A 23,622-nucleotide genomic window follows, 5' to 3' on the forward strand; every position below is an offset into this window, starting at 1 on the left:
GGTTCAAACGATCCTCGGCCCTCAGCCTCCCCAGTAGCTGGGACTACAGGTGTGCAACACCATGCCCTGCTAATTTTTAAAAATTTTCTTAGAGATGGGGGGGGTCTGACTATGTTGCCCAGGCTGGTCTCAAACTCCTGGGCTCAAGCAGCCCTCCCACCTTAGTTTCTTAAAGTGCTGGAACTACAGGTGTGAGCCATCATGCTCAGCCCATTAGTAGTTTTGATCCAGTATCTTAAGTATATTGAGTTTCCTGGTACATGCCAACTTTACATAACCTTTTATGTTTTTTTAAATAATCTCAGTCAAAATAGGAATTAATTGCCTTATGGATATCATAGCCATTTACATTTCAAAGTTCTCTAGGGGCTGGGTGCGGTGCTTCACGCCTGTAATCCTAACACTTTGGGAGGCTGAGGACAGCAGATCACTTGAGCCCAGGAGTTCAAGATCAGCCTGGGCAAAATAGTGAGACCCTGTTTCTAGAAAATAAAAATAAAAAGAAAGAAATGAGTCAAGGATGATGGCACGCACCTGAGGTTCCAGCTACTCAGGTGGTTGAGGTGGGAGGATTGCTTGAACCCAGAAGGTCGAGGCTGCAGTGAGCTCTGATTGCACCACTGCATTTCAGCCTGAGGGACAAAGGGGCCCTGTCTCAAAAGCAACCACAAACCAAACAAACATAAAGGACCCACAAAAGTTCTCTAGGGACACAGTAAAAAACTGGTCCGAAATAAATATCCTTCCAGTGTTCAGTTTTGCTGAACACATCTCATGGCTTTGGGTTGAACTGAAAAGAATTCCTCACCGGGCATGGTGGTTCACGCCTGTAATCCCTTCACTTTGGGAAGCCAAGGAGGATCGCCTGAGCCCAGGAGTTTGAGACTAGCCTGTGCAACATAGTGAGAACCCCCCACCGCCATCTCTACCAGAGGAAAAAAAAAAAAAAAGGAACTCTTTCTCTCAGACTAAGGCTGTGGGGTCCAAACTTCCCACTAGAGCAAAGTGTGGCGGGGGAGGGAAGGGATGGGTGATGCCCTAAACCCTGTCAGTTGTCAAAGATTAAAACGTAGTCAGACTCTTTGTTAGGTACGATGAGGTCACTCTAAGTGTCTGTATTTGTAAACAAGAGTTAGAAACCCATGAATGACCTCGCAGCCTTATGCTAAGTCTGGGAGCATCTGACCCTCCCGCTCCAGTCTGGCATGGCCGGGGCGCCCTTTTTGCTGTGGACAAAGAGCCTCTCTTTATCTGGAAACTGAGCCTGGAATTTCCTGCGCTGTGTACGCTTATGTCTCCGCGCTCAGAAGGAGCTGCAGGCAGATACCAGCGCCCGACCCCGGGTACGTTAACAAATTCTGCTTAGATGCAAATATCCGTGGCAGGGGAACAGATTCCTAACCCCGAACGAATGCGGGTTGCTTAGAGACGCGACTTCCCGACCAGCGGTCACTCAGGCAAGAAAGGCGGGTCCAAGAGTGCAACGTCCAATCAGGGGCGCCGTCGGGAAGGCGGGCGGAGGGGACGCTGCGCAAACGGCGAGGACGTCTCTACTAGCCGCTGCGCTCCGCTATGGGGTCTCCTCACCCCAAAAGGGCCTCTCGGGGGGTGGTGGGAGCTGTGCTGGCCGCGGGAGAAGTAGACAGGACACCAGGACGTCCCAGAGTCTGGGAAATGGTGCGTGTGCGGGGCTGAGCGTCTTAAGATGGGGGAGAGGGGCGGGTTGGAACCGGCCGGATCTGGCTGTGGTGGGACCCAGGCCTCCCCGCCGTTGTCTCCCGGGTCTGTGGACCCGAGTCCCCCTGGCGCAGCTCGGCCCTCGGTCTCTTTGGCCGCAGGGTGGGGCTGGGCCGGCAGCCGGGACCCCGTGCGTCCTGTCCAGTCCCTGCGCGGCGACTGCGGCCCCGGAGCCCTCTCTGGGCAGCTCCGAGCCCGCAGTCCCGCGTCTCCCTAGATTGTGCGGGGGGCACGGGAGGGTCATGGGGGGAATCCTGCCTGGGTCGTGGGGTTCGTGCGTGGGAAGAGCAGTGTTGTGTGGGGTCCTCAGGCCCTCTTTTCTTCCCAAGGGAGGACTCGTTTCTCAAGGTTTCCAAGTGTATGGGAAGCCAGATCTCAAATCCACGACCCTGTTTTCCAGCCTGATTCTTCCCAGAGCTGGGAATAAATCCCTAAATTTCTAGATGCCTTTCAAATACCGATGTCTTCTCTCCAGTTCACAACGTCGTTATTAACTGTCTTCTGTGGGGCATTTCAACCAGACGCAGTATTTTAATTATCCTTTTTGTACAGAGGAATGGATGGTTCTTTTTAAAAGATTTAATGTATGCTTTGGGTATTTACATGAGAGGAAAACAGGGGAGAAGGACCTGAAGCTACCTCGTGTAAAATGCTTGTGCCTCTCTTGCCAGTATCTCTCCTGGGACCTGACATCCTATGGGAACTCCTTTGGGTTGAGTCTCCTTTTTGGAAACTTTTCTGGGCGATCTGTCCTTTCCAGCGCAGCACTTCCCCTCCCTGGGCTTTTCACCTTGAAAAGATTTACTCACTTCATTGATTCTCAAAAAATGTAAAATATATATAATTAGGAGACCTATAGCCTAGCCAACATGGCGAAACCCTGTCTCTACTAAAAATACAAAAAATTAGCCGGGCATGGTGGTGGACGTCTGTAATCCTGGCTACTCAGGAGGCTGAGGCAGGAGAATCGCTTGAACCCAGGAGGCAAAGGTTGCAGTTGAACTGAGATTGCGCCACTGCACTACAGTCTGGGCGACAGAGTGAGACTCTGTCTCAAAAAAATTAAAAAAAAAAAAGTAAGATAAACATTTAGAGTGGATGTAAAATATTTCCAAAGAGGAAGGAAAGAGATAGATTTCAGAAAATAGTAAAATACCAAGCCGGGAGCGGTGGCTTATGCCTGTAATCCTAGCACTTTGGGAGGCTGAGTCAGGATCGCTTGAGCTCAGGAGTTCAAGACCAGCCTAGATGACGTAGAGAGACCTCATCTCTAGTAGAAAAAAAAAAAAATAGCTGTGCGTAATGACCTGCACTTGTAGCCCCAGCTACCTGAGAGGCTGAGGCAGGAGGTTTGCTTGAGTCCGGGAGGTTGAGGCTGCCTTGAGCCTTGATTGTGCCACTGCACTCCAGGCTGAGCAAGGTCTCACACCTTGTCTCAAAAACAGCTAATAATAATAATAATAATAATAATAATAATAAAATATCCCAGTATCATATTGCATTTATTAAAAATTTTTCTCTTTTTTTCTTCTGAGCATGTGTAGCAAGTTCCTCAGGTCTGTTCTTTCCTTTTGTCATCCACCTGCCTCAGCCTCCCCTTTGATTTCTTCAAACACTGGGTTTTCTCATTTAAATATCAGTAGTGGTGCAGGTCACTTGACTGGAGAGCAAAGAGGACTGGAAGACTGAGGTCAGTGACTCCAAGCTCTAAGGCCAACCCTTGGGTCTGCCACGGGATGTAATTGAAGGCCCAGTTGTGTCTTCCTAGGGAGCCTCCCCTGCAGGTGTCCTATCTGCTCATACCTACTGTGGAAGGTGCCCTTTGTTTTTGTTTTTTGTTTTTTTGAGATGGAGTCTCGCTCTGTCGCCAGGCTGGAGTGCAGTGGCGCAATCTCGGGTCACTGCAACCTCTGCCTCGTGGGTTCAAGAGATTCTCCTGCCTCAGCCTCCCAAGTAGCTGGGACTACAGGCGCCCGCCACGACATCCGGCTAATTTTTTTTTTTTTTTTTTTTTTTTTTTTTTTGTATTTTTAGTAGAGATGGGATTTCACTACGTTGGCCAGGATGGTCTCGATTTCTTGACTTGGTGATCCACATGCCTCGGCCTCCTAAAGTGCTGGGATTACAGGCGTGAGCCACCACGCCTGGCCTAAAGGAGCCCTTTATACTGAGAGAAGCTGCTGAGCACTGGAAAACTGGGGGTCTGAATGCACATTAGGGGATTGGCTGAATTGAGTGATGCTCTTCCTGAGGGCATACTTGTGGTTTCCTTGGGCCTATTTTTAGACATTAGGTTTGAGTTTTGCATCTGTTGTGTAGGTGCACTCAGTGTAATTTTTCTATAGTGAGAAAGTCTGTAAAGGCCAGGAGATCTGTCTCCTGGACACAGGATGAATGAATTGGGGAGTTCATTTGGGTCAGAACCTTAATCTCAGTCCAGTTGAGAGTTTCCTCACGACAATTGAAGGGGCGGTTTCACTGTCACCTGGGGTGAAGGAGTGTGTGGAGCTCCCAGAGTTCATTCCTTTGGCTCCTCAGGTGCCCCTGCCCTCTGTCACCAAGGACTGTCTCACACTAAGGGTTGTTGCCCAACAGCAAGAATGTGGGCCCCAAGCTTGTGTATGTGTTTAGCTTTCTGAGTGTGGATTTTCCTTCTGAATTGTGGGAAGCAGGCTGCTAGTCTGAGCTGACTTGAGAGAGAGAGGGAGAAGAGGGGAGAGAGAGAGAGAGAGAGAGAGAGAGAGAGAGAGAGAGAGAGAGAGAGTGTGTGTGTGTGTGTGTGTGTGTGTGTTTTAGAGATGGGTTCTCACTTTGTTGGCCAGGCTGATCCCAAACTGCTGGCCTCAAACAGTCCTCCCACCTTGGCCTCCCAAAGTGCTGGGATTACAGGTGTGGTTTTCCTTCCTTTTCTTTTTTTTCTTTTCTTTTCTTTTCTTTCTTCCTTTTTTTTTTTTTTTTTTTTTTGGTCAGAGTCTTGCTGTGTCACCCAGACTAGAGTGCAGTGGTGTGATCATAGCTAACTGTAACCTCGAACACCTTTGTTGGGTCAAACAATCCTCCTACCTCAGCTTCTCAAGTACCTAGGACTACAGGTGTGCACTGTCACACATGGCTAATTTGTAAATTTTTTGTAGATCCTCACTGTTGTCCAGGCTATTGTTTTTTTTTCCTTTGGATTCCTTTATTTGCTGACTATTACAGCAGCTGAATTTCTAGTTTCTGTTAACACTTTTTAATATTATTCCATATGTGAGTGTGTTAAATTTTGTTTCTTGGGTTTGAAAATGTAAATCGATTGAAAGGTATGATGCAACTAAGGCAAGACAATTCTGAAACTGGGCTGGGTGTGGTGGCTCACGCCTCTAATTTCAGCACTTTGGGAGGCCGAGGCAGGGGGATCACTTGAGGTCAGAAGTTCGAGACCAGCCTGGCCAACTTGGTGAAACCCTGTCTCTACTAAACATATAAAAATTAACCAGACATGTAATTTTTGGTGGGCGCCTGTAATCCCAGCTACTTAGGAGGCTGAGGCAAGAGAATCGCTTGAACCCTGGGTTGCTGGGGAGGTTACGGTGAACCGAGATTGTGCACTGCACTCTAGCCTGGGCAACAGAGTAAGACTCCATCTCTAAAAAAAAAAAAAGAAAGAAAGAAAATTCTGGAACCAAACAGAATATTTGTTTCTTTTAGGCAAGAGAACCTCAAGATAAGAGATGGATGTATTTACATTCTCAGGTACATTTTTCATTTTTAGATTGGTTTTTGTATGTGCATGTCATAGAGTACTTTGAAACTTTTTTTTTTTTTTTTTTTTTGGAGACGGAGTCTTGTTCTGTCGCCCAGACTGGAGTGCAGTGGCACGATCTTGGCTCACTGCAACCTCCGCCTCCTGGGTTCACGCCATTCTCCTGCCTCAGCCTCTTGAGTAGCTGGGACTACAGGTTCCTGCCACTATACCTAGCTAATTTTTTTGTATTTTTAGTAGAGATGGGGTTTCACCGTGTTAGCCAGGATGGTCTTGATCGCTTGACCTCATAATCCGCCTACATTGGCCTCCCAAAGTGCTGGGATTACAGGCATGAACCACCGCGCCTGGCCAGAGTATTTTGAAATTTAAAAGAGGCCCGGCATTGTGGCTCATGCCTGTAATGCCAGCACTTTGGGAGGCTGAGGCAGGTGGATTGCTTGAGCCCAGGAGTTTGAGACTAGCGTGGGCAACATGGCGAAACCCTGTCTCTACAGAAAAAAAAATAAAAAATTAGCCGGGTGTGGTAATTTTAGCTGGGTGTAGTCCCAGCTACTCAGGAGGCTGAGATGGGAGGATCCCTTGAACCTGGGAGGCAGAGGTGGCAGTGAGTCAAAATTGAGTCACTGTGCTTCATTCAGCCTGGGTGACAGATTAAAACCCTGTCTCAAAAAAAACAAACAAATACAAAAAACAAACAAACAAAAAAACCTCAAAGTCCATATGATTCCTATTGCAAATGAATTTCCACTTGAACTAAAAGGGAAATGCAATTGAACGTTTTTTTTTTTTTTGAGATGGAGTCTCGCTCTCTCGCCCAGGCTGGAATGCAGTGGTGCGATCTTGGCTCACTGCAAGCTCTGCCTCCTGGGTTCAGGCCATTCTCCTGCCTCAGCCTTCTGAGTAGCTGGGACTGCAGGCACCTGCCACCACGCCTGGCTAATTTTTTGTATTTTTGGTAGAGACGGGATTTCACCATGTTAGGCAGATGGTCTTGATCTCCTGACCTCATGATCCACCAGCCTTGACCTCCCAAAGTGCTGGGATTACAGGCATGAGCCACCGCGCCCGGCCTGAACTTCTTTATTTGGTAGAATAACTACTCAAAGCTTATATATATATATATATATATATATATGAAAATCCTAACATACTTAAGATAAAACGCTAATGCATTATAATATGCTACTCATTCCCAGTAACACCTCCCAGTGTGAGATGGTAGGACACATAATAATGCACCTTGTCATTATAGTTAGAAAGAGATTTGAAAATTTTGTACTTTTGTAACTGTCAGTGTTTAAAGTATTAAGTTTTTTTTTTTTTTTTTTTTAGACAGGGTCTCGCTCTGTTGTCCTAGTTAGAGTACAGTGGCACAATCATAACTCACTGCAGCCCTGAACTCCTTTCACCTCTGCCTCCCAAGTAACTAGAATTACAGACATGAGCCACCATGCCCAGCTAATTATATATATTCTTTTTTGTAGAGACAGGGTCTCACTTTCTTGACCAGATTGGTGTTGACCTCCTGGCTTCAAGCAATCCTCTCAACTTGGCTTCCCCAAATTCCCTAATATGAGCCACCACACCCAGCTGGATTCAGTCTTTTTTTTTTTTTTTTTTTTTTTTTGAGACGGAATCTCACTCTGTCGCCAGGCTGGAGTGCAATGGCACGATCTCAGCTCACTGCAATCTCTGCCTCCCAGGTTCAAGCAATTCCCCTGCCTCAGCCTCCCAAGTAGCTGGGACTACAGGCATGCACCACCATGTCCAGCTAATTTTTTTGTATTTTAGTAGACATGAGGTTTCACCATGTTGGCCAGGATGGTCTTGATTTCCTGATCTCGTGATCCACCTGCCTTGGCCTCCCAAAGTGCTGGGATTACAGGCATGAGCCATCGTGCCAAGCCTGGAGTAAGTCTTAGAATTATTTCATACATAGAAAATTTTAAATCAAAATTTAAAAAGCAAAAGTAAGTTGATTACAAATGAAGATTATTAAGTAGTAAAATATGGCTTATTTAAATTTAGCTTTTTTTTTTTTTCCCCGAGATGGAGTCTCTCTCTGTTGCCCAGGCTGGAGTGCAGTGGCACAATCTCGGCTCACTGCAGCCTCCACCTCCTGGGTTCACGCCATTTTCCTGCCTCAGCCTCCTGAGTAGCTGGGACTACAGGTGCCCGCCACCACGCCCGGTTAATTTTTTGTATTTTTAGTAGAGATGACGTTTCACCATGTTAGCCAGGATGGTCTTGATCTCCTGACCTTGTGATCCACCTGCCTTGGCCTCCCAAAGTGCTGAGATTACAGGTGTGAGCTACCGTGCCTGGCCTTAGCTGTTTATTTTAAAGAAATCATGCATGTGGAAGTTTGAAAAACATCCATAGTAGTTGAGTGTAATTTGAAAAGACTCACTGCCAGCATATCCTGGTCCACTCCAAGCTCGGGCACTTGCTCTAGCCACCCCCAAATGCTCTCTTTTGACAATTTTTTATTTTTTTTGAGATGGGGTCTTGCTCTGTTGCCCAGCCCAGGCTGGAGTACAATGATCTGATGATAGCTTTTTGCAGCCTCAACCTCCTAGGCTCAAGTGATCTTCCCACCTCAGCCTCTTGAGTAGCTGGGACTACAGGTGTATCCTGCCACTCCCAGCTAATTTTTAAATTTTTTGTAGAGATGGAGTCTTACTATGTTGCCCAGGCTAGTCTTGAACTCCTGGCCTGGGCTCAGGCAATCCTCCTGCCTCAGCCTGTCAAAGCACTGGTGTTATAGGTATAAAGCACTGTGCCTGGCCTTTCAATAATTTCTTAAGCATACTGTCAGTGTTTCTTTTTATAAAAACAAGCAATTTCAACTGCATATTTTTTGTACTCTTGTTGGTTCTGTAATGAGTAGTTGGACTCCACATGTTTTGATTTTGGCTGTGGACATCATAAGCCTCACCCTTCTCTCTTCTCCTCATGTTGCACACCTGGGCAAGCTGAAAAAGTCTGGGAGCAGGAAATTCAAACCACAGAAGCCCCTGCCCTTGAGCAGGAACTCTCTTGTAGCCCCACCCCCAAACTACAATAAAAAACCCAGGCCAGGAGGCTTTCTTTGCTCTCTGAAACTATGTCACACCTGCTTGACCAGCCTGCCCTGCTTTCCCCAGGACCTCCGTGATCACAGTAGTAAGTCTTTTCATACTCTTTTGGTATCTGTTTTCCATGCTGTTATTAGTGTCAACATTGGAACAACATAGGAATTGGTACCATGAACATGGTGTTCAGACATTGACCGTCACCCCATGGGTCTGTTGCACTGAATTGCTACCTGCTCTGTTGCTTGATGGCCAGCATGCACTTTCAGCTGCTGCTTTCTGGGAAGCTAGTACTTTGAGTTGTGCTACTCTGTGTTGCATGTTGAGCCCTGCCAAGTCTGGGTTCTATGTTTAGCCAACTGGAGTTGGCAGTTTTGATAATTCCTTGGCTTTTAGGAAGAGGAATATGAGATTGGGATACTCCTTAAAGTGGTCCCGGGTAGTGTTTCTTGGCCTGGACTTATCTGTGTGTTTTGGAGTGAAGCTGTGACTGCTGCTGACCTGACATACAAGGTGCTCATGGGAAAGACTACCTGCCAGAGCAGTCATTTTTGAAAAAGAGACAAAAGAGAGGGGGAAAGGCAGCTGTTAGATGGTGGGCCGAGTCCACACTCCTAATAGCACAGGTCTCACAGGGATCCTTAAGTGCTGCTACTGTTGCTCTATTGCAGCAAGGATGCTGACCCTCGGGATTATAGGGCACACTCATGGTTCCTCTGCAGCATTGCAAAGGGTTCATTCAAAGCCAGCTTAAGGCCCAGGTCCTTAAACTCTGTAAAGCAGCCACGAGGGACAGGCCCCTAAGCCTGATAATAGTGATTTGTGGCTCTCTGGAGGGAAAAGAACACCCCTCCCCTGTCGAGAGGATTTTGCTGTCAAAATATACCCAGGGACAAAAACAAAAACAAAACAAACATGTTTGGAAGGAAAGGAACAAAAGAAAATATGCTGAGAAAGAGGTCCACAATTTGACCCAATTGGAAATTCCAAATAGACTAAAGGAATTTAGACAACAAAAAAGATAAAAGAGCCTCTCTGTCATAGGCTCTGTATTAATTTTAACATCTTATGTAATGTATTAATTGACACACTATAGGATTAGCCAATATGAGGGCTCAAATTATGGTTATACATGGGAGACCCACTAAAATTTAAGCAAGGTATCCCCTAATAATCTTAAGGGAGTTACTGAATATAAAATAGAGGACAAATAAATATGTCTCATCTTAGCCATCATAACTGTGCCTAAATTCCCCATGTTCATGGCACCCAGTGTCCTAAAATATCCCAGAGTGAACAGGTAAACTCTAAACCAGTGAGTCATAAGTGAAATTTAAATTAAATTTAAATGAAATCTTTGGCACTTACAAATTGGCTTGACAGAATGAGACCCTATGGAACTTACTCCCTAGTTAAATTAGTTATGATGGCTCAATATAAATTGAACAGGGCCTTGAAGGATTGAAAAATATTATATAAAACCTATTTAGCGGGGAAGTGATTGCTTCTCATTTTAACAGTACACTTTGGCCTTTCTTAAACTTGCAAAGAATGAATGGCAACCCACAATGGATTACCACAACCTTAATGCTGTGGTTGCACTCATTAAGCCCCTATACCAATACCCAACATGGAAATTACTGACACCATCCAACTGATCTCACAGATTTCACCATCTCACAGATTTGTATATGTCTGTTCTGTTTCTCACCATCTCACAGATTTGTGTATGTCTGTTCTGTTTCTCACCATCTCACGGATTTGTTTATGTCTGTTCTGTTTAGTGCTTATTTCAACAGCCACTTAGCTATAGTTTGCAGTTTTACCTCTGAAGGCTGATTATACACCTTTACCTAGTTTCCCAAGGGAACCTCAACAGCCTTGCCATCGCAGTCTTTGCATGCGAAATCTGAACTGCATCCACCTTTCTCCAGGAGCACAGGTATGACATTACATTAATGACAGCCTTGTCTGAGGACATTGTTTTGACATTCATTCAGGATACATAAATATTGAAAAAAAAATAGAGCTTACAAAAAGTCCATTGCTCCACATATAAAATAAGAGACTTTTATGTTTTGGTTAAATTCCTAAAAACCATTTGGTAAAAGGAGGGCCGCTCCATCCCTGACACTACTATGAAATAGCTATTGTCCCTCTGACTACCCACGGCATCTTCTAGGTTCTTTTGATGTTCTGGAGGCAACATAGTCCTTGTTTATAAATTTTACTTAAGCTCATTTATGCTGTTACTTGCAAATTGGCCCACCTTAAATGGGTACCATTTTACAAAAGGCTCTAGAGTCTTTTTCATTCTCTTAACACAGAGCTTTCATAGAGGAGGAGCTTTTTCATTTTAATGAAGTCAAACTTACTGATTTATTTTGTGTGGATTTTGCTTATATCTAAAAATTTATCACCAAACCCAGGGTCACCTACGTTTTCTTCTTTGTTAACTTTTAGGTATCCTATAGCTTTACTTTTCTTTTTGAGACAAGGTCTCCCTCTGTTGCCCAGGCCAGAGTGCAGTAGTGCAATCTTGGCTTACTGCAGCCTCAACCTCCTGGGTGCAAGCACTCCTCCCACTTCAGCCTCCTGAGTAGGTGGGACTCCAAGTGTGCACCACCACACCTGGCTAATTTTTGTATTTTTTGTAGAGATCGGTTCCCACTTAGTTGCCCAGGCTGGTCTAAAACTCCTCACTTCAAGCTGTCCTCCTGCCATGGCCTCCCAGAGTGCTGGGATTACAGGCATGAGCCACTGCTCCTGGCCTAGATTTTACATTTAGATCTATGATCCATTTTGAGCGAGTTTTTGTTTAAGGTGTAACGTCTGTTTCTAAATTCGTGTTTTTTTCATTGTGTTTTGCATGTGGATGTTCAGTTTTTCCAACACTGTTGACAAAGGCTATCTTTTTTCATTGAATTACCATTGGTCATTTGTTGAAAACCAGGTGACTCATTGAGTCTATACTACACCAATGTGAGTCTGTAAGAAAGCAGTTGACTTGTGTGTGTGTGTGTGTGTGTGTGTATATGTGTGTGTGTGTATATATATATATATTTTTTTTTTGAGACGGAGTCTTGTTTTGTCGCCCAGGCTGGAGTGCAGTGGCTTGATCTTGGCTCACTGCAAGCTCCGCCTCCCGGGTTCACGCCATTCTCCTGCCTCAGCCTCCCGAGTAGCTGGGACTACAAGCGCCCGCCACCACGCCCGGCTAATTTTTTGTATTTTTAGTAGAGACGGGGTTTCACTGTGTTAGCCAGGATGGTCTTGATCTCCTGACCTCGTGATCCGCCCACCTCGGCCTCCCAAAATGCTGGGATTACAGGCGTGAGCCACCGTGCCTGGCGAGATTTTATACTTAGACAATCATGTCACATGCCACAAAGACAGTGATATTTCTTCCTTCCCTATCTGTGTCTCTTCTCCCCTCCCCTCTCCTCTCCTCTCATTAGTTACACTTTGGGTATAATCTGTTGAGTAGGAGTGGTAAGAGGGAACATCTTTGCCCATTTCCTCATCTTACCAGGAAAGCATCTAGTTTCTCACTATTAAATATGATATTAGCGGCAGGTTTCCTATAAATACTGCTTCTCAAAAAGAGGAAGGTCTGTCTCCAGTTTCTTATCATAAATGCATGTTGGATTTTGCCCATAACTTTTTCATTTTTATTTTTCCCACTTATATTTGTGATATTAGTAATTTCTATTCTCTCTTTGTTTTTTAGTTAGCGTACCGTACATTTATCAAATATATTGATCTTTTCAAATAAACACCTTTGGTTTTGTTTAATTTCTCTTTTTATTATTTCTTCTGTTGTGCGTTTACTTTGGGTTTTATTTGCTCATATTTTCTTGCTTTTCTAATGTAGATGATTAGATTCTTTTTTTTTTTTTTTTTTTTTTTTTTGAGACGGAGTCTGCTGTGTCTCCCATACTGGAGTGCAGTGGCGCCATCTCAGCTTGGCTCACTGCAAGCTCTGCCTCCCGGATTCACGCCATTCTCCTATCTCAGCCTCCTAAGTAGCTGGGACTACAGGCGCCCGCCACCACGCCCGGCTAATTTTTTGTATTTTTAGTAGAGACGGGGTTTCACCCTGTTAGCCAGGATGGTCTCGATCTCCTGACCTCGTGATCCACCTGCCTCGGCCTCCCAAAGTGCTGGGATTACAGGTGTGAGCCACCACGCCCGGCTAGATTCTTTTTTTATAGGCAGAATGTCACTCTGTTGCCCAGGCTGGAGTACAGTGCTGCAATCTCGGCTCACTGCAACCTCTGCATCCTGGGTTCAAGCGATTCTTCTGCTTCAGCCTCCCAAGTAGCTGGGATTACAGGTGTGAGCCACCGCGCCCAGCCCTGTTCATTTATTTTTACTTTGCATACTAGTTCATTTATATTGCACGTATGTCAGATATTTTTCTGCTGCTTTGTGGTTTGTCTTTTAACTTTCTTGATTTTAGGATATTTGAAGTTTTCAGTCTCCTCCTTTATGGCTTACTCTTACATGAGAAAATTCTCCCTACTCTTGCATTTAAAAAAAATTGCCTGTGACTTTTGAAAGAGTTTTAATTCTATTCTTCACGTTTAAATCTACATTAAATTGATTATTGTCTATGGAATAGAGCTAATGCAATGCTTTTTCCAATTAGATAACAGTTTGTCTCTTCTACATGTATTAAAGTGTTAGTGATATCTTCCATTCCCCTACAATGCTTGCTCTATCATTAATCAATTTTCCTTATAAATGCCAGTCCATTGAAGACACTTTCCCCCTCTCTTGTTCTATTTATCTCTCTGCGTGTTATGCTGTTAGGAGGGTTATAGTTTGAAAATCGTTGATACATACTAGGCAAGTATTTATGTTGCTCTTCAAAAGACTTTACCCATTGTTTGACATTTATTATTCCTCTTAGGTTTGGAAAAGTAGTTTTTCTTGACTCCTAATAAGTCTGTTTTAGGGATTTGTAGAATTTTATAAAGATATCATTTGGGAGCAGTGGCATCTTGTTGACACTGAGTTTGTTCTAAGAACATGTACCAACTTTCACCTTGATTTAATTCTGCTTTGACTTTACCCAATAACATTTTTTTAAATTAGGATTGTTAAATATCCTTCATTAGCCTTATTTAGTCATAGTTGGCATGGAGGAAAGCAGATGCAAGCCTTTAAATGTTCTTTCCTCATGTAATCACATGGAATGGGCTCAATTCCCCAAGCAACAAGTTGTGTTATTATATATTGTCTGCTAGGGAAGCTCATTAGAGACCCAGTGCTCACAGTGCTTTTGGGGGGCTGATCAAGTAGGCATCCTCCTGGCATGTGAAAAAGTCCAGACTCTAAAAAGGAAAAAAGGAGTTCAGTATATACTCTATTGATTCCATAAACCATTTAGGCACACTAAGCCACTCTTTTTTTTTTTTTTTTTTTTTTTTGAGACATAGTCTCGCTCTGTCACCTAGGCTGGAGTGCAGTGGCATGATCTTGGCTCACTGCAAGCTCCACCTCCCGGGTTCACACCATTCTGCCTCAGCCTCCCGAATCCTGACCTCGTCTGTAATGCCAGCACTTTGGGAGGCCAAGGTGGGCGGATCACGAGGTCAGGAGATCGAGACCATCCTGGCTAACATGGTGAAACCCCGTCTCTACTAAATATACAAAAAATTAGCCGGGCATAGTGGCGGGTGCCTGTAGTCCCAGCTACTGGGGAGGTTGAGGCAGGAGAATGGTGTGAACCCGGGAGGTGGAGGTTGCAGTGAGCCAAGATGGCGCCGCTGCACTCCAGCCTGGGCGACAGAGCAAGACTCTATCTCACACACACACACAAAAATCTTATACAGATTTGACCCTGTGTTTCATGGGATGCTAAGTGATATAGTACATGATAAGGCAGGAGATAAAAAGTATTTTTCTTACAAGGAATTGTTCGTCTTAAACTGGAAATATTTGTTTCATTTCTATAGCATTTCTCCAAGATGCTGTGTATCCTGTCATTGGAGAGCATAAGACTTGAAGTGATCATAGTAAAAATGTAAAAATAATTTCCAAATATTCATGGTGGTGTTAAATTTATGAAGAAGTAAGTATGGACAGAGATTTGAGTTCTGATGTCAAAGTTATAGGATAAATGGAGAAAAAGGAATTATATATGGACTTTTAATGAACTGAGTATATATCCTCAGTGCTGTCAGTCTCACCCGTCCTCCTCTATACATGTGGGATGTTTCAGGACTCAGTGGTCTTTGAGGATGTGGCTGTGAACTTCACCCAGGAGGAGTGGGCTTTGCTGGGTCCCTCTCAGAAGAAACTCTACAGAGATGTGATGCAAGAAACCTTTGTTAACTTGGCCTCTATAGGTAAGACTGAAATTATTCCCTCACTTAGTCAATTAGAGAACAAGTGTTTCTTGTTCATCAACAAGGTTCCAAGGTTTAGGATGTTGAAAGGGAATACTTTGGTAAATAAATCAGACAGGATAACAGCTCATCCTAGATTTAGAATCTAATAATTTTTCTATAATTTCAAATAGTTTTAATGATTTTTCTGGGCCTGCATTTTAGGGGAAAACTGGGAGGAGAAGAACACTGAAGACCACAAAAATCAGGGCAGAAAGCTAAGGTGAGTTGTACTTACAAAAGAAAATACTGTCTTATGAGAGAATCTTAGCATGTCATTAAGTTTAAAAAATGAATAATTGGAAGAAGCCCCATTCCATATTTATTTGTTGAAAATTGTTGCCAAGAAAGTTTTCTTAAAAATGGTACAGATGGCTGGGCGCTGTGGCTCATGCCTGTAATCCCAGCACTTTGGGAGGCCGAGGCGGGCGGATCACAAGGTCAGGAGATCGAGACCAAGGTGAAACCCCGTCTCTACTAAAAATACAAAAAATTAGCCGGGCGTGGTGGCGGGCGCGTGTAGTCCCAGCTACTCAGGAGGCTGAGGCAGGAGAATGGCGTAAACCCGGAGGCAGAGCTTGCAGTGAGCCGAGATCGCGCCACTGCACTCCAGCCTGGGGGATAGAGCGAGACTCTGTCTCAAAAAAAAAAAAAGGTACAGTTGTTCAATATTTGAAAAATATTTCGCCTGGAAACAATATTAAGAAACTCTATATTATGAATTTTGGCCAGGCATGGTGGCTCATGCCTGTAATCCCAGCACTTTGGGAGGCTGAGGTGGGCAGATCACCTGAGGTGTGGAGTTTGAGGCCAGCCTGGCCAACATGGCAAAACCCTGCCTCTACTGAAAATCCAAAAATTAGCCAGGTGTGGTGGTGGGTTCCTGTAATCCCAGCTACTCGTGAGGCTGAGGCAGAATTGCTTGAACCCAGGAGATGGAGGTTGCAGTGAGCCAAGATTGTGCCACTGCACTGCAGCCTCGGCAGCAGAGCAAGACTCTTCTCAAAAAAAAAAAAAAAAAAGAAAGAAACTCTATATTATGAGTTTTGTTGTTTTGATAATGGCTCTGGTCAAGTACTCTTCCTGAGCATTCATAACATACACTTCCCCTGAAAATGGCAAAAGTGTAATTCTACTACCTACTAATGATTGTGAAATAATAATTATAAAATTATTAATTTTAAAAAGCCACTAATTGTGTGCTTTTTTTTTTTTCTCACAGAAGTCATATGGTAGAGAGGCTCTGTGAAAGGAAAGAAGGTAGTCAGTTTGGAGAAACCATCAGTCAGACTCCAAATCCTAAACCAAACAAGAAAACTTTTACTAGGGTGAAACCATATGAATGTAGTGTGTGTGGAAAGGACTATATGTGTCATTCATCTCTTAATAGGCACATGAGATCTCATACTGAACATAGATCATATGAGTATCACAAATATGGAGAGAAGTCATATGAATGTAAGGAATGTGGGAAAAGATTCAGCTTTCGAAGTTCATTTCGAATCCATGAAAGAACTCACACTGGAGAGAAACCCTATAAATGTAAGCAGTGTGGTAAGGCTTTCAGTTGGCCCAGTTCCTTTCAAATACATGAAAGAACTCATACTGGAGAGAAACCTTATGAATGTAAGGAATGTGGGAAGGCCTTCATTTATCACACAACCTTTCGAGGACACATGAGAATGCACACAGGAGAGAAACCCTATAAATGTAAAGAATGTGGGAAAACATTCAGTCATCCCAGCTCTTTTCGAAATCATGAAAGAACTCACTCTGGAGAGAAACCCTATGAATGTAAACAATGTGGAAAAGCCTTCAGATATTACCAAACTTTTCAAATACATGAAAGGACTCACACTGGGGAAAAACCCTATCAGTGTAAGCAATGTGGTAAAGCTCTTAGTTGTCCCACATCCTTTCGAAGTCATGAAAGGATTCACACTGGAGAAAAACCCTATAAATGTAAAAAATGTGGCAAAGCCTTCAGTTTTCCTAGTTCCTTTAGAAAACATGAAAGAATTCATACAGGAGAGAAACCCTATGATTGTAAGGAATGTGGGAAAGCATTCATTTCTCTTCCAAGCTATCGAAGACATATGATAATGCACACTGGAAATGGACCTTATAAATGCAAGGAATGTGGGAAAGCCTTTGATTGTCCTAGTTCTTTTCAAATCCATGAACGGACTCACACTGGAGAGAAACCCTTTGAATGTAAACAGTGTGGTAAAGCCTTCAGTTGTTCCAGTTCCTTTCGAATGCATGAAAGAACTCACACTGGAGAGAAACCCCATGAATGTAAACAGTGTGGTAAAGCCTTCAGTTGTTCCAGTTCTGTTCGAATACATGAAAGGACTCACACTGGAGAGAAACCCTATGAATGTAAACAGTGTGGAAAAGCCTTCAGTTGTTCCAGTTCCTTTCGAATGCATGAAAGAATTCACACTGGAGAGAAACCCTATGAATGTAAACAGTGTGGTAAAGCCTTTAGTTTTTCTAGTTCCTTTCGGATGCATGAAAGGACTCACACTGGAGAGAAACCCTATGAATGTAAACAGTGTGGTAAAGCCTTCAGTTGTTCCAGTTCCTTTCGAATGCATGAAAGGACTCACACTGGAGAGAAACCCTACGAATGTAAACAGTGTGGTAAGGCATTTAGTTGTTCCAGTTCCATTCGAATACATGAAAGGACTCACACTGGAGAGAAACCTTATGAGTGTAAACAATGTGGTAAGGCCTTCAGTTGTTCTAGTTCTGTTCGAATGCATGAAAGGACTCACACTGGAGAGAAACCCTATGAATGTAAACAATGTGATAAAGCCTTCAGTTGCTCACGTTCCTTTCGAATCCATGAACGAACTCACACTGGAGAGAAACCCTATGCGTGTCAACAATGTGGTAAAGCCTTCAAGTGTTCCCGTTCCTTTCGAATACATGAAAGAGTTCATAGCGGAGAGTAACCCTATGTATGTAAGCAATATGGCAAAGTTTTCAGTTGTCCTATTCCTTTTTTTTTTTCTTTTTTTTTGAGATGAAGTCTCACTCTGTCACCCCGGCTGGAGTACAGTAGTGTGATCACAGCTCACTGCAACCTCTGTCTCCTGGGTTCAAGTGATTCTCCTGCCTCAGCTTCCTGGGTAGCTGGGACTACAGGTGTGAACCACCATGCCCACCTACTTTTTGTGTTTTTAGTAGAGATGCGGTTTCACCACGTTGGCCAGGCTGGTCTCGAACTCCTGACCTCAGACGATCTGCCTGCCTTGGCCTCCCAAAGTGTTGGATTACAGGTGTGAGCCACCGCATCCGGCTCCCATTTCCTTTTGAAGACATGAAATTATTCATATTTCAGAGAAACCCTATGACTATAAGACATGGGGATACCTTCAATTCTTTACATGTGAATATGAGGAAGCATTCATACTGGACAGGAAACCCTGCGAATGTAGGCAATGTGGGAAAATCTTCAATGGTCATGTGACCTTTTAAAGACCGTGAGAAGGCATATGAAGTGTAAAGAATTTTCATATGCCCTATAAATATAAAGAATTAATAACCTTAAAAATGTAAAGAATGTGGAAAACTCTATAATTGTAAAGAATGTGGAAAAACCTTTATTTGTCTCAGTTTACTTGGAAGCCATGAACAAACTCACACTGGAAAGCGACTTCTTGAATATAGACATTGTGAGAAAGCCTTCAGTTGGCCCTTATACTTATATGTGAGAATGCAGACTGGATAGATATCCTATAAAAGTGAGAAATAACAATGTTTTCAATTTTAACAAATGCTCATGTGATACTCCCTTATGTGTGAAATTTCAATCTCGTTGAAACTCCCACTAGGGAGGTGTTGTATAAATGTAGATAATATGGGAAAGCCTGATGCAAATTAATTCATGTATATTGTTCTAGAAAATTCACAACATGACAGAAGTGTTATATAGTGTCAGTTACTGATTCTTAAAGTGGATCTCTGAATTATGGATTTCTATTTCACAAAAGAACACTGAGATGAGATAATTCTGTAAGCTTTTATACAGTTGTACACAAGTTGAATTGATAGTATTTTTTCATTAAATCAGTTTCTGAAATTTTGTCTTTCCATATTGAAGTCTGTTAGATTCATGAGTGAACTGAAGTGTATTTGTAATAAGCTAGTAGTTTTGATTTTTATGTATTTTTTAGTTGTGCTGTAACGGGCCATCAAAAAATCACAATTTGGTAATCTTTAGGATTTCCTACTAGCCTTATGTGGCAGGTACTAGATATCATTATATGTATTTCATCTTTCTTTCTGACCAAAAGAAGCTTTTTTAGAGGAAGACAGAATGCCCTTTTTTCTATTTTTTTATGCTAAAAAATAATCATAATAAATATTTGAGTCTGCAAAGTTTATCATGCAGTATACTCTCTCATTGGAATTATTATTTTCATTTTCTGTTCTTTGCTATTTGTAATTCTTTCTGGCTGTGATTTGGATAATAGGCTTTGCATTAATAAGAGAGACCTGAGATAGAACCATATAACCTATAGCTGGAAATGGTTGTCCTGGGTTGTGTTAACATGGGTGATGTTGTGACTTATGTTTTCTGTAATCTATCCTTTTATGGCTCCGTGGTATAACTGACCAATAGCCTACTTGCAGGAGATATGGAAGGCAGAAGTAAAGAAAGCATTAGTCAGGTTTTATAGCCACCATATGTGGAGACAGATGGATGCATACGGGCTTCAGGGACACCTGCTTCCACCACATTGTCCTGATCCTTTGCTCTGCCAGCTGAGAGTATTCTTAGAACCACCACTAACTGCTTGACTGCCATATTTGCCTGCCTTCCTCCCTTCCCTCCCTCCCTCCCTCCCTTCCTTCTTTCTTTCCCTTTCTTTTCTTTCTTTTTCTGAGATGGAGTCTTGCTCTGTTGCCCAGGCTGAAGTGCAGTGGCATGATCTTCGCTCACTGCAATCTCTGCCTCCTGGGTTCAAGCAATTGTCCTGCCCTAGCCTCCCAAGTAGCTGGGATTACAGGTGCCCGCCACCAAACCCAGCTAAATTTTTTTGTATTTTTAGCAGAGACAGGGTTTCATCATGTTGGCCAGGCTGGTCTCAAACTCCTGACTTCATGATCCGCTCACCTTGGCCTCCCAAAGTGCTAAGATTACAGGCGTGAACCACTGTGCGTGGCCCCAGCTGCCATATTTTCAGAGATGTAGTTTTCCACAGATTGTCTTCGAAAGTTCTACTCAAAGATGCACTGCAGTTTGGATTTTCCTAGAAATTCTAATGTGTCCACCAGGCAACTATTTGGACTCTTAAGGTTGGGAATATTCTCTGATGCTCTGACTTACCTCATCTCTAGGTTGAATTTATCAAAGGTATTATTTATGTAATAAACACCATGTTTTGTTAACAGTACAAGTGACTGTGTGTTTCTGATTCCACCATGACAACTACAGTGATGCAGTCAAAAAGAACTACATGGGTATTAGTCCCTCCACTGCATTGTGCATTGAATTCCCAGTCCTGCAGTGTAAGAATAAGCACCTTCCTAATATCAAGCAGATTGTTGGTGTTTCTTATGACAGTTGAATGTAATCTCTCAGTACATTTTCAATTTTGTTTCATTATATGTGATTAAAAACTATGTGTATGTTTTTGTTGAACAAAAGCTTCTGTAGATGTTTCTTAGAAATATTCACTGTTTTCAGATAACTTGTATGCTATCACTTGTTGTCTCTTGAATTTTCTGCAAGGATATATTAAAATATTCCATTGCAATTATAGATTTTCAGATTAAGTTTTTAAGTTTATTGAGTTAATCCTCATATATTCTGAGTCAATATTGTGTGCATACAAGATGAAGTATTGTCCTTAGGAATTTTTTATTTTTTATTCTTAATATAGTTATGATTTTTTCCCAGAAAATCAATTTATCATACATTCATAATACCAAAAACTTAAATCATGGTTGTTTCTGTGCCTTTTTTTCAAAGATCACCAGGATCACACCTGTAGTCAAGAGAGGAGTGTTAAGAATTGTAGTAATAAGAATGATAATAAACCATAGGATCACACCTGTAGTCAAGAGAGGAGTGTTAAGAATTGTAGTAATAGGAATGATAATAAACCATAAGTGACTCTGGGGAGTATCAGTAAGAGAGTGCTCGGCTGGGTGCGGTGGCTCATGCCTGTAATCCAGCACTTTGGGCGGCCAAGGTGGGCGGATCACAAGGTCGGGAGTTCGAGACCAGCCTGGCCAACATGGTGAAACCCATCTCTACTAAAAAATATATAAAAATTGGCCGGGCATGGTGGTGTGCGCCTGTAATCCCAGCTACTCGAGAAGCTGAGGCAGGAGAATTGCTTGAACCCCAGGAGGTGGAGGTTGCAGTGAGCCAAGATCACGCCACTGCGCTCCAGCCTGCACCACAGAGCAAGACTCCATCTCAAAAAATAAAAAAATAAAAAAGAGGGTGCTCAAAAAGACTTCTTTTTGGATTTGGATTTTTGTTAGGTGACTTGGTTGCTAATCAGCAAACTGAGGCACTCCTGTGTGTGTCACATGCTGTGAGGTGAACTTAATTGTGTCACTGGTAATCATAATTCTTATCTAGAGGCAGGAAGAATGAAGTGGAGCTAAACCTAATTCGTAAGAAACCACTCACTTGGATTAGTGAGTAGAGGGTAATTTTGGTCATTTTAATGGCTTCAACTCTGTTCTCTTTTACCATTTTTAGAGACATGGTTATTGTTTTTATCTTGATCCATCATGGTTGCTGAGTAGCTTTGTCTGATGAAGGAAGTGTGACATTTTTCTCTTCAACAGGATAAGACTTGGCCTAACCTGAGTGTGAGGTCAGATCCTAGTTCTGTGGAACTGTTCTTAACCTTTTTTATTATCTAAACATGGAAATATTTCTTATAGTGTATTGGACAATGTTTTCCACAAAATATCTCAGTTAAAATATGTAAGTTCACTTAGTCTTTAGCAAACTATATAATACTTTTTTTCTCCTTTGTGCACTAGCAGAGTCCAATAAGTGTAGATAAGTTTTCAGAGACCACAAACCTAGCAAGATGGAAAGACAGAATCACTGTTCAAATCAAGCCATGTTGCTCTTGATGCTCATTTTTTAACCTTTCTCATAGGCCTGGCACTGTAGTATCAAAGCATACACAGTTCAGCACAAATTATCAAGACATTCCATGCTATGGATATAGAAACATGAAACAAGTTCTTGCCTTCCTGATGCTTACAGATTTGGGGAAAGAGAGATGGTTAATAAAAGGTAAGGGTTTGGTTTTTAGAAAGCAATTAAGATCTTTGAAGGAAATGAAATAACAACCAACCTGTGAGATTAATAGGGAAGCTACGGTTGTGTTGGATACCTTAGCTTTGGAGGGTAGGGACCACCATGAGTAAGAATGTTGTCATTGATCATTTATTTTCATTATCTAACATATCTTTTTTTTTTTTTTTTTTTGAGACAGAATCTCACTCTGTCACCAGGCTGGAGTGCAGTGGCACGATCTCAGCTCACCGCAACCCCCGCCTCCCAGGTTCAAGTGATTTCCTGCCTCAGCCTCCTGAGTAGCTGGGGCTACAGGTGTGTGCCACCACACCCAGCTAATTTTTGTATTTTTAGTAGAGATGGGGTTTCACCATGTTGGCCAGGATGGTCTCAATCTCTTGACCTCGTGATCCGCCCACCTCAGCCTTCCAGAGTGCTGGGATTACAGGCGTGAGCCACAGCACCCAGCCTATCTAACATATCATATTAAAACACTGAGGAACTGCTCAGGTTTGATGTATACTGGTGAACAATACAGTCCTACATCCCTGGGATGAACAGTAATGATTCCCCATAAACAAAGGTGTAGATATGGTTCATCTTTATTTTTATAATGGATAAAAGTTTTGAGACGTGTAAAGTGTGATCATGAGTTTGGATGTGAGTATTTAGGATTTGAGATGTCCTATTGATTTGGGCCACAGGTATTGGTGATGTTGACGTTTCCATTTAATGTCATTTGATTCTTAAGTTGCCTTGGATATGCGGCATGATCATTTTGCTGTTGTGCAGGCAGAATCACCCAATATGTACCACCCAAAAGATCTATGGATGTTTAGAGGGTAATTTTCAAGAGATAATGGAGGTGAGCTGCAGACAGGGAATCATTTTGCATAATAGCCTAATTTAGTGGAAAGGAAGAATATCTGGTGTCATCATATAAGGAAAAATTTAATGCCTTCTTATAAGAGGAGTAGTTTGAAAATCCAGAAAGCCCCCAGATCCCAATTTGGTATTCACATGTTTGGGAAGAGCGGGGGGAAAGTCAAATATTTGTGTCTTATTAAATTTGAGCAAAGGAAATAAAATCTTTGTCCATTTTTTTCAGTGATAACTTACCTTAGTACTTGGCACTGTGATTTCATAATTATGAGTATCTCATTTGATTGCCCAACCAATCAGTTCTCCCATGTTACAAATGAAGAAAGTTAAGTACAGAGCACAGGATTCTACCCAAATTCACGTAACTCAGAATCATGGAATCTCTGGATTTTGAAGTCCTAATGTGTGCTGCCACCTGTACTGGGCACTGCCCCCCCCGCCAAAAAATTACTTGAGGCCAGGAGTTTGAGATCAGCCTGGGCAATATAGCAAGACCTTGTC

The 23,622-nt window shown here is 42.7% G+C and overlaps 1 protein-coding gene across 3 annotated transcripts; it reads left to right on the top strand.

Moving 5' to 3' along the window:
• Window positions 1-1,484: 1,484 nt before the first annotated feature.
• Window positions 1,485-22,087, top strand: ZNF709 (zinc finger protein 709). 3 transcript variants are annotated; one of them, XM_073016896.1, is made up of 5 exons: window positions 1,575-1,677; window positions 10,344-10,501; window positions 14,789-14,915; window positions 15,120-15,177; window positions 16,177-22,087. In XM_073016896.1, the coding sequence occupies exons 2-5, from the start codon at window positions 10,460-10,462 to the stop codon at window positions 17,912-17,914; spliced, it is 1,965 nt and encodes a 654-aa protein (XP_072872997.1). In that variant the 5' UTR covers window positions 1,575-1,677; window positions 10,344-10,459; the 3' UTR covers window positions 17,915-22,087. The 3 variants fall into 3 exon arrangements, with proteins under 3 accessions (XP_072872998.1, XP_072872996.1, XP_072872997.1); XM_073016897.1 differs by lacking the exon at window positions 10,344-10,501 and having other exon boundaries at window positions 1,485-1,677; window positions 16,345-22,087; XM_073016895.1 differs by lacking the exon at window positions 10,344-10,501 and having other exon boundaries at window positions 1,486-1,677.
• Window positions 22,088-23,622: the final 1,535 nt, after the last annotated feature.

The sequence above is a fragment of the Chlorocebus sabaeus genome, chromosome 6 (assembly GCF_047675955.1).
Source record: "Chlorocebus sabaeus isolate Y175 chromosome 6, mChlSab1.0.hap1, whole genome shotgun sequence".
Classification (NCBI taxonomy): Eukaryota; Metazoa; Chordata; class Mammalia; order Primates; family Cercopithecidae; genus Chlorocebus; species Chlorocebus sabaeus.

Excerpts from the sequence above, each read along its gene's own strand:
- ZNF709 (XM_073016895.1), top strand. The coding sequence starts at position 1,573 with ATGGGGTCTCCTCACCCCAAAAGGGCCTCTCGGGGGGTGGTGGGAGCT. Across the intron at positions 1,678-14,788 it reads GTCCCAGAGTCTGGGAAATG|GACTCAGTGGTCTTTGAGGA; the intron begins GTGCGTGTGCGG and ends GGGATGTTTCAG. Across the intron at positions 14,916-15,119 it reads TGTTAACTTGGCCTCTATAG|GGGAAAACTGGGAGGAGAAG; the intron begins GTAAGACTGAAA and ends CCTGCATTTTAG.